The 10,770-nt window shown below is 39.6% G+C and overlaps 1 protein-coding gene across 1 annotated transcript in view; it reads left to right on the top strand.

Annotated features, from left to right (window-relative positions):
* The window catches only part of vegfc (vascular endothelial growth factor c), a 37,588-nt gene extending 33,051 nt beyond the window's left edge, over positions 1-4,537 (top strand). The window contains exon 8 of the mRNA XM_037696596.1: positions 4,386-4,537. Coding sequence (XP_037552524.1) covers positions 4,386-4,491 — 106 coding nt within the window. The 3' untranslated portion in view covers positions 4,492-4,537. The remainder of the gene's footprint in view (positions 1-4,385) is intronic.
* Positions 4,538-10,770: the final 6,233 nt, after the last annotated feature.

Genomic DNA, 10,770 nt, shown 5'->3' with positions numbered 1-10,770 from the left:
ACGTTAAAGCACCAGGCACATTAAAAACCCTAAGCAAAAAGGTGCCCTGTGGTGTTGCCATGGCGACGTTAAAGCGCCAGACACATTAAAAACCCTAAGCAAAAAGGTGCCCGGTGTTGTTGCCATGTTGACGTTAAAGCGCCAGGCTTTTTAACAACCCTTAGGAAAACAGTGCCAGGTGGTGTTGCCATGGTGACGTTAAAGCGTCAAGCTCATTAAAAACCCTAAACAAATAAATTCTAAAAGAGTCAAATTAAAAGAAAACTTGTCATTGAGCTCTAAAAGATGTTGCCAACTTACACACAATAAGAATTTTTACACGATAAGAATTTATTAAAAAAAATATTGATCTCATTTGGTATTCAATTTATTAAAAGAAGAAGGTATTTTCTTGTTATTTTTATGCTAGAATTAAAAATATATGTACAACTGTCTAAAACCTAAGAGACTGATTGTTTTTGTGCATATACATTGTGACGAATCGAAGAAAATGCACCGTAAAACACAATGTGCGCCACTGATCTTTTCACAGTTACTAATGTGCATGCCCAAAGGCAGTACTTCTCAACGTTATGAGATCTCAATACAATATAATGAACAAAAATATAAACACAACACTTTTGTTTTTGCTCCCATTTCTCGTGAGCTGAACTCAAAGATCGAAGACGTTTTCTACGTGCACAACAGACCTTTTTATCTAAAATATTGTTCACAGATTTGTGTAAATCTGTGTTAGTGAGCACTTCTCCTTTGCTGAGATAATCCATCCACCTCACATGTGCTTCATATCAAGATGCTGATTAGACAGCAGGATTATTGCACAGGTAGGCTGACCACAATTATAAATTGTGCAGTTCTAGTATATTGGGGGATTCTGGTGGGTCCAGAAAAACAGTCTGGTGTGACCTTGATTTGCCTCACGCAGTGCATCATATCTCCTTTACTGAGTTGATCAGGTTGTTGATTGTAGCCTGTGAAATGTTGGTCCAATCCTCTTCAGTGGCTGTAAAGTTGCAGGATATTATCAAGAACTGGAACACACTGTCGTATACACCGGTCCAGAGCATCCCAAACATGCTCAGTGAGTGTGCTGGCCCTGCAAGAACTGGGATGTCTTCAGGTTCCAGGAACTGTGCACCGATTGTTGCAACATGGGGCCGTTCATTATCATGCAGCAACGTGAGGTGACGGTCGTGGATGAATGGCACAACGATGGGTCTCAGGATCTCGTCACGGGTACATCTGTGCATTCAAAATGCCATCAATAAAATGCGCCTGTGTTCGTTGTCCATAGCACGTGCCTGCCCATACCATAACCCCATCGCCACCATGGGCCACTTGATTCACAACGTTGACATGAGTAGACCGTTCACTCCCATGACTCCATACACACAGTCTGCCATTGGCCCTACAGTGAAACTGGGATTCATCCGGGAAGAGAACACCTCTCCATCAGACCATACACCATCAAATGTGAGCTCCACTCAAGTTGTTCACAACAACAAACTGCAGTCAGGCGGACACCCCAATGAGGACGACGAGCGTGCAGACGAGCTTCCCCGAGAAGCTTCTGACGGTTCACGCAGAAGTTCTTTGGTTACGCAAAGCGATGGTTGCAGCAGCTGTCCAGGAGGCTGGTCTCAGACGATCTAGGAGGTGAAGATGCTGGATGTGGAGGTCCTGGGCTGGTGTGGTTACACCTGCTCTGTGGATGTGAGGCCAGTGGATGTACTGCCAAATTCTCTGAAACATCTTTGGAGACGGATGACCTGACTGAACATTGTTGGATTGTATACCTGGATTATTGAGCATGGACTTTGCTGATCTTTGGAGACGGCTTATAGCGGAGAAATGAATGTTCACGCCATGGGCAACAGCTCTGCTGGACATTCCTGCAGTCAGTATGCCAACTGCACGCTCCCCCAAAAATGGTGTGTTAAAACTGCACATTTTAGAGTGGCCTTTTATTGTGGTCAGCCTACCTGTGCAATAATCATGCTGTCTAATCAGCATCTTGTGGGGTGGATGGATTATCTCAGCAAAGGAGGAGCGCTCACTCACAGATTTACACAAATGTGTGAACAACATTTGAAAGAAAAAGGCTTCTTGTGTACAAAGAAAAAAAAATAGATGTTCAGCTCATGAAATAGGAGCAAAAACAAAAGTGTTGCGTTTATACTTTTGTTCAGTATTGTTTCAAACGTTCTGACACCAAAGCTACCTTAGTCTAATTGTTGATGAATATTTCTTAACTTTGAAAAAAAAAACAACTAAGATATATTATTTACTTTCTAGAAAATGTGTCTGCGTGAAAGACAAAGAGTAACTTCTTGTAGATCAAATCTAAAAATGTAATCGAATTGAAGTTTTGTAAGTTAAATGCTACGTGACTGGCAGTAGCTAACTTCTCTTATAAACAGATATTAGCTTTAATAGTGTGAATGTTTATGAAGCATTCACACTGTTGTGATCCGGTTTTCTTCCGTACACGTTTAGGCGCGATTCTCGTCCTCGAGTTTTCAAGCTATTTCAACAAATCATGAATCAAAACGTTCGGCTCGTTCAGGACAATTCTGCTGTGACTTTTGGTGCAACTTTAGCTTTTTGAAATATTTAGTCTTTTCTGCCACTTTTTTTTCCCATATAATTTTTTTAGCCGCTTTTCAGCTGTTTGTAACTAATTTCAGCCTTTCATGATAATTTCCACCTTTTTGTGCTCATTTATGCTTCTTTCAGCAAACACGTGTTCTGTTTGCTTTTTTCTGACAATTTAAGCTTGTTGTGCCTGTTCAGCTATTTTTTACATTTTTAAGCTAATTTCAGCTGTTTTCAGATAAATTCAAGTTTTTCGTGCTAGTTTCTACTTTCAGCCTAATTAACGTCTTCCTGCAAATTTCAGCTTATTATGCTCCTTTCAGCTTTTTTTCTGATGTTTTGTGCAAAATTTAGCTTTTTCAGCTAATTCCACTTTTTTTTTTTTTTTTGCTTATTTCAGCACCTTCCACTTCTTTCTGTTAGTTTAGGCATCGTTATGCCTTTTTAGCTACTTTTCAGCTATTTTTTGCTCATTTCAGTTTTTTTTAACCTACAAGTACTTTCCTGTTTTTTGGGGCTCATTTCTGCTTATTTAAACCTACCGTATTTTTCGGCCTATAAGGCGCACCAGATTAAGTGGTGTAATATTAATGAATGGTAGGGATGCACAATATTATCGGCATTGTATCGGTATTGGCCGATATTAGCAATAAAGTTCAATATCAGCCATTGGCCATTCCATCAAAATAACTCACCAATATAAAAGGCACTGTTTATATATATATATATATATATATATATATATATATATATATGTGTGTGTGTGTGTGTGTGTGTATATTTATAGTGTTACATCATTTTCAGCCCCCTTTTTGGCATCTTCATTTGGTAGCAGGCCAAACTGACAAAGCCCATGCAGAATATTGTAGTATTTTAATTTCACAGCAGAGAAAGCTATGTAGTCTCTGTAAGTAGGTCTAGGAAAAAAAATATATCGGTACTGATATCGGTTATCGGCCAAATAAATTTTAACATATCTGCATATCGGATATCAGCCAAAAATCCAATATCGTGCATCCCTAATGAATGGGTCTGTTTTCATACATAAGGCGCATTAAGCGAAACTAAAACATTTTGATCGATTTTTGAGCGCCATGTACCACATAAAATCGGTTCGAGGTCAGTAAGCACAACCAGAATTAATACATAAGGCTCACTGTTGATTTTTGAGAAAATGAAAGGATTTTAAATGTGCCTTATAGTCCGAAAAATACGGTAAATCAGAAAACGTGTTCTTTCTGCTTTCTTTTGCTAACTTAGCCTTGTTCTTCCATTTCAACATGTTTTTAAGTAATTTCAGCTGTTTTTCATCAATAAGCATTCACACTGCATTTTCACAGGAAATGTAATTTCTCTACTTACTGCAGTCATAGTAAATAAGTATGTAGTTTTAAGTTTACTATGAATCGAATTGAAAACACTTTTTTCCAGCTGTTTTTTTCTTATCGTTTTGTCTTGTTTGTCTACACATCTGGCCACAGCAGGTAGACTATACACACTGTTGTGATTTTGAAGAGAGCAGCTCCCAGATTGCCTCTCTTCCTGGAAAATGAAACACTCTCTCCTTTTTCATTTAATTTTTTTTTTTTTACAAAGTTGCTTTGGATGCAAATAAAACTTGGACCAGACTTCCTCCAAAAGGGCTGGCGATATGAATAATCCATAGTATGCAAGCCAAGAGAACATCACCTCCCTCCGTGTTGTCTTTTATTTCTCCTCTGCTTCTCCTAAGATCTTAAAAATCGTTCTGATCCTCTTTTTGTCTCGTTCCTCTCTCCTTGTCCTTCCAGTTGTTTCAGGCTTCCGTGCAGAAAGCCCAGACGAGTGTGCCAGAATGGATTTTACTACAGCTACCAGGTCTGTCAGTGCATCCCCAACTACATGAAGTGGAATTAAGGAGCGGGAAAACCAGCGAGGGGACAAGACGCTGCCATGCTTTGACCTTTGACCTCAAGCTTCTACCGCTGAACTGACGGGAAAAAAAATCAGTGGGACTGACTGGAAGGAAGAGGGTCTATGTTTATATGTGATGGGAGCTCGTAACAAGCTTGAGGGAATTTTAAGCCATCAGTTATGTCATCCTTCCAGGGAAACATCGCAAAGGATGTTCTGAGAACTTCCACATAAATAATGCTGCACACAGCCAGTAAAACTCTTCAGAATGGGAGGAAATGAGGAGATTTATTGACTTGGGGACTGTCCCTTTATGTCTGCCTTATTTCTTTTCTTAAGAACACAATCCCGTCACGAAACCGCATTGAGATCGCTTGTATTGTACAAACAGAACGAGGCAGGACGGACGGATTCTGTGCGAGACGGGCGTTCATCCCGCCGCAACGTGTCGCAGCAAGAAGAATGCCAACCGCCGAGCTGCTGCTCGTGCCTGTGAGAAATGGAATGTGAAACGACATAATGATGGACCATACACTGAGCTTTTCCCAAAAAAAAAAAATACATAAAATAATCTTCAGGTCAATTTATCAAATCAAAGGTGTTGGAAAAAATCCATAAATTAAAGACTTTGTGCATAAATCAATTAAGCCGATGTCGCCGAAACTGGTTTGGTTTCCCAACGCATCGAGGTTATCATCAGAAATCAAACCTAAATATCTTGTTTTATACGTTTAGTTGTTCTGATTTCATCTGACATCGCTCAATCCAAGCAGAACTGTACGCTACTAATTTATCTTTACATACTCCAAATGTTTTTTTTTATATATTTAATTTTTTTTTTTTTTTTGTATTTAAAGCAGTAAAAGTGTGAAGACTGAATTGTAAAATACTGTATTTAAAGCCACAGTAACTAGAGATCAACTATATAGTTTTGAAGTGAAACAATCCACTTTTATTTTTTTTTACTTTGAATTATGAGATTTCCTGCACTGCTGCTTATACTTTCAAAAAGACCACCTAAATCAGGACTATTCAACTAAATTGCTCAGGGGCCCACAGTTACTGAAAGCCAAGAGCTCAGGGGCCAGACATCCAGCAATTATTGTCATTAAATAAGTTTATTTTATGGTTTAAAATCTAGTTTTATTTAAAAATCAACCCATTGGTGGGCTGAACTGAGCTCACCAGTGGGCCTGATTAGGCTCCTGGGCCGCCAGTTGAATACCCCTGACCTAAATGTGTTTAAGTAGAGATGCACGATATTATCGTCATGGTATCGGTATCGGACGATATTAGCGATAAAGTTAAATATCGGACATTCCAAGAAAATAACTCACCAGTATAAAAGGTGCTGTTTATATATATATATATATATATATGCAAGATGGTGTTTTTGTATGACAACCTAGTGACAGGGATGTCTGCAGCATTATGACGTCACACGCGCCATTGAGTGTAGATTTGTGAAAATTTACAAGTTTGCACTGTTCGAGTGTTGCCATTGTGTTAGAGAGAGTAAATATCATGAATAAATTTGACATTAAACATAATCCAAGTTGAAGTGTTACATCATTTTCAGTCCCCTTTTTTGGCATCTGCATTTGCTAGCAGGCCAAATTGACAAAGACCATGCAGAATAATGTAGTATTTTAATCCCACATCAGAGAAAGCTGTGTAGTCTCTGTAAGTAGGTGTAGGGAAAAATATTGGTATTGGTATCGTTTATCGGCCAAATATGTTTTAACATATCGGCATATCGGCATATCGGATATTGGCCAAAAATCTAATATCGTGCATCCCTACTTTTCAGGAATTGTTTTATGTGTCAAGATAATACTAACTGATGAGATGAAGAGCCATTGCAGTGCAGATGTTATTGCTGTAGGGATTTAGAACAAAAAAAAAACATTTAGGTATTGATTAAAAGCTTATTTCTGACATGTTGGTGGCACTGTTTTGTATAGGTTGTAAATAAGGAATAAGCAAATCAATTAAAAAAAATTTTTTTTCAAATTGTCTACCAAAAGTTTCAATTAAAACCAAGTTTTTAAGTTGGTATTGTGAAATAGCACATCATTGTGTTGCAATGGGTAGGCTGTGGGTAAAAACCTCTGGTTTCCCGTTTCTTCCTCTCCAGGTCTGCCACAAACACTACTGACCCAAATTTCTAAACAGTTGGACTTTCAGTTTGACCTTTGTGACCTCTGCCTTTTAAAGCATCTCAGCCAAGGCTGTGGGAAGTATGGGTGTGTCGGGTGCTGCAGCATAAAAATATATAAACATATTTTTTTAGCGATACTTGTTTAAATGTTAACTCTTTGATAAGGAGATCTGCAAATCTGGACCATACCAGTAAAAGGTGTTGTATATCTGAATACAAAAACTTTACAACTGCTTCAATCCCTCAAGAACAAAAAATAAAAAGGGCAGACTAACATCAAAGTTCAATAATCCAGGTAGAAAATCCAACAAAGTTCAGTCAGGTTAGCTGGATGGTTTCTGGTTTTGTTGTTGAGAACTTTCGCCCTTCATCCAAAGGACTTCATCAGTCCGAGGAACCACAACAAACTTAGTCCCACAAGCAGCAAACTCACATAGTAGGCCAACCAGTTTGCTGGTGATAAGATGGTTTCTGGGGCCCACCCTCTCCCCCACTGACTCCTCTGAGGCAGCCATAGCCAAAGTGGTTCAAAACATCAAAGTTCATGCACAATAATCCAGGTTGAAAATTCAATAATGTTCTGTCAGGTCATCTGGACGTTTTTTTTTTTGTTGTTGTTTTGATGAGACGTTTTGTCCTTCATCTAAAGGACTTCATCAGCCGAGGAGCGACAATAGAGGAGTCGATGGTGGAGAAGGCGGGTTCCAGATGCCATCTTACCACCAGCAAACTGGTTGGTCCAGTATGTTGGTGTGTTTCTTGTGGGACTAAGTTTGTTGTGGCTCCTCGGACTGATGAAGTCCTTTGGATGAAGGATGAAACATCTCAAAAACAACAAAAAAAGAAACCGTCCAGATGACCTGACTGAACATTGTTGGAGGGCAGATTAACATTAAGTCATATTTCTTTAAGCATTGTTGATCCAAAGACAGCCCCCTTCATAAGAATTGGAACAGCAGGGTAAATTCCTTTGTATTTGTTGTTCCCTGAAGACGTATGGGTTTCAGATCAAAAGATGAGTACGAGACAAGTGTTCCGAATTTCAAAAGTTCTGAATTTCAGCTTTTATTTCCTAGTTTTATGTTTAGATGTGTTAAACAACTCAGAACATAGGACCGTTTGTATTAGACCATAGCATTTGTAGGTGAGCAAAAGTCAAAGAAACAAATAATCTCCAACATTTAATATTTGGTGGCATGACCCTTGCACAAACTGCGTCAAGCCTGAGACCCATCAACATCAAACTGCTGCATTCTTCATTTGTGATGCTAGATAGGGACCAGAAAGTTGCAGTTCGACCCCCTGGTATGCCCACATGTCGTGGTGTCCCTGATCTTTAATTGCACCCTATGTAGCTGCCCACTGCTCCACCTGGGTGTATCTCACGTGTGATGGGTTAAATGCAGAGAAGCAGTTTCGTCATTGGGAAATTGTATATACATTTACAAGACAGTGGTGAGACCAGCTATGGTGTATGGTCTGGAGACAGTGGCATTGACAAAAAGACAGGAGCAAGAACTGGAAACGGCAGAAATGAAGATGTTGAGGTTCTTCTTAGGAGTGACAAGGATGGATAAGATTAGGAATGAGGTAGAGTACAGGTTGAACAACTGGGAGATAAAGTTAGAGAGACCAGACTGAGATGGTTTGGACATGTCCAGAGGAGGGACAGTGGATATATTGGTAGAAGGATGTTAGAGATGCTGCTGCCAGGAAAAAGACAAAGAGGAGATATATGGATGCAGTTAGAGAGGACATGGAGGTAGTTGGAGTGAGGACAGAGATGGGGGAAGACAACTCGCTGTGGCGACCCCTGAAGAGGGAAAAGCCGAAAGAAGAAGAAGAAGGATGGTGACAACATACAGCACTGATTTTACCAGAGCTTCTTTCAGTTCTTGCTTGATTCAGGGGTTTCTCCATTCATTTTCCTCTTCAGGAGGTGTAGTCCACATTTTTGTAGTGGGTATACTGTGCTTAGAAACCCAAGTACACCGGTTAGTACACTGTAATCGTTCATTTATTTAGATTTTTAAGGCGTATTGAGCATTTCAAAATGAGTCTGATGCTTATATTTGAATACAAATGTACAACAAACGTTGTACAACAGTTGGCTTTGTATTAAAAACATGTTATAGAAGTTATAAAATTCAAATTCAATTCAATTCAAAAATACTTTATTAATCCCAAAGCGAAATTGTTTGTTGTTGTAACTCGTTATCCTCATTTCATTAAGAGATGTTGTAGATGCTGATGGCTGTAGGCAGGAAGGATCTCTTGTGAAGGTCCATCCCACAGTGGATCCTAAGAAACTGGCTGCAGATGCTGTCCGATCCGTCCACCCAGACTCGGCTGGCCTCTCAGTTCCCCGGGCTGTAGGACCACCCGAATGCCGGGCAGAAATCCTCCCAGAGCGATGGTCACTCCTCCCAGCAGCTGCTGAGCTTCTCGTCGCTGCGGACAGCCGGCTGTAGGTGACGAGGGACGATCCTGTCCTTCCACTGTCACGAGCCGTGTTTCCTGCTAGTTCCAGGATCTCAGTGGTCAGGCACTCGAGCACAGCTGGCAGGTAGATGAGGATGCGTCCGCGGAGCCTCCTTTTCAACTCATTTGAGATTTGGGGCTGTAGTTGAGATATTATTTGAGCTTTTGAGATGTTAATCAGCTGCTGTTGGTTGTAGAAAACTGCCTTGTTGCCATGGTTACGCATCATAACAAATGTCCAATACTAAAAAAGTTTCAGTAAAAATCCTTCCAGCTGCACAGCATCTGATACCAGAGGAAACAATCATCCAAAAAATGTGACTTGCATCGAGAAAAAGAGGAATAAAATTTTCCAAAAGCAAATCTCAGAATGAAAGTAACAGAGTTGCTCCAACATGCAGCCACCTTGAGCGGCGCAATTCTAGAACAGTATCAAAGCAGAACATGTTCAAGTATTAGTAAGTACAGAAGTATTAATTATACTAAAAGCTGCTTGAACCAACTCAGTGTGTCTGTAAAATGTTCCAAATGTGTTGACAATGACGCAAGCCCATGTCATGTATACACGACATCATGGGCTTGTGTTATTGGGCACATTTATACTGAAATTACCAAGCTTTTCTAATGGATATACTCCATATGCCAGTGCATCGCATAGGCTACACCACTAGTGAAATGCATGCTCCATCAACAACAAGAAAAACATCAGGGGAAAAAAAAGACTGGCCAAGTGACCAACATTGGGTTAAGGTCACGTGATTGACTTGACCAGTCATTTTTTCCCTTGATGTTTTTGGCAGCGTACTTTGGGTCGTTCTGCTGCATCCTTCCAATTACTTTAGATGCATTTCTTCTTAAATTGGCAAACTAAATGTTCCTGTGCACTTCAGAATTCATTCTGCTGCTACCATCATTAGTTAATAAATATTAACGAGCCTGTTCCAGAAGCAGCCGTGCCAAGTCATGATATTACCTCCACCATGCTTCACCGCTGAGCTTGTATTCAGTTCCGTTCTTTCTCCACACTTTAGCCTTTGCATCACTTTGGTACAGACTAACCTCGGTCTCATCCGTCCATAAGACTGAGTTCCAGAAATGTTGCGCCTCATCCGTGTACTTTCTTGTAAATTCTAAAAAAGTTAAATCTGGTCCTCTGGACATTCAAAAAACAAAACAAAGCAAAACAACAACAAAAAAGTAGAAACGTTTCGTCTCTCATCCGAAACACTTTCTCAGTCTGAGGCGCTGTGTTCAGCTCAGTCTTATAAATAGCACCTTCTCAGAGTGGATCAACACAGCACCTCAGACTGAGTAAGTCTTTCAGATGTAAGATGAAACGTTTCTACATTTTGTTGTTGTTTTGTTTTGCTTTGTTTTGCTTTTTTGAATGTCCAGAGGACCAGATTAAAGGTTTTTAAATTTTTCTACCTGGATTATTGAGCATGCAGCAGGATATTTCTTGTAAATTATAATCTGGCCTTCTGGTTCTTGCTGATGATGAGTGGGTTGCATCTTGTTGTATGGCCTCTCTCTCTCTCTATATATATATATATATACATATATATATATATTTTTTTTCAAACAAACAATATTTCATATAAAGATCTTCACAATAAAAATCTCAATTTTTATATATACAT

The sequence above is a fragment of the Nematolebias whitei genome, chromosome 23, assembly GCF_014905685.2.
Source record: "Nematolebias whitei isolate Nwh7 chromosome 23, NemWhi1, whole genome shotgun sequence".
Classification (NCBI taxonomy): domain Eukaryota; kingdom Metazoa; phylum Chordata; class Actinopteri; order Cyprinodontiformes; family Rivulidae; genus Nematolebias; species Nematolebias whitei.
Note: the sequence above shows the minus strand (reverse complement) of the source record. Positions and strands in the feature narration are given on the sequence as shown.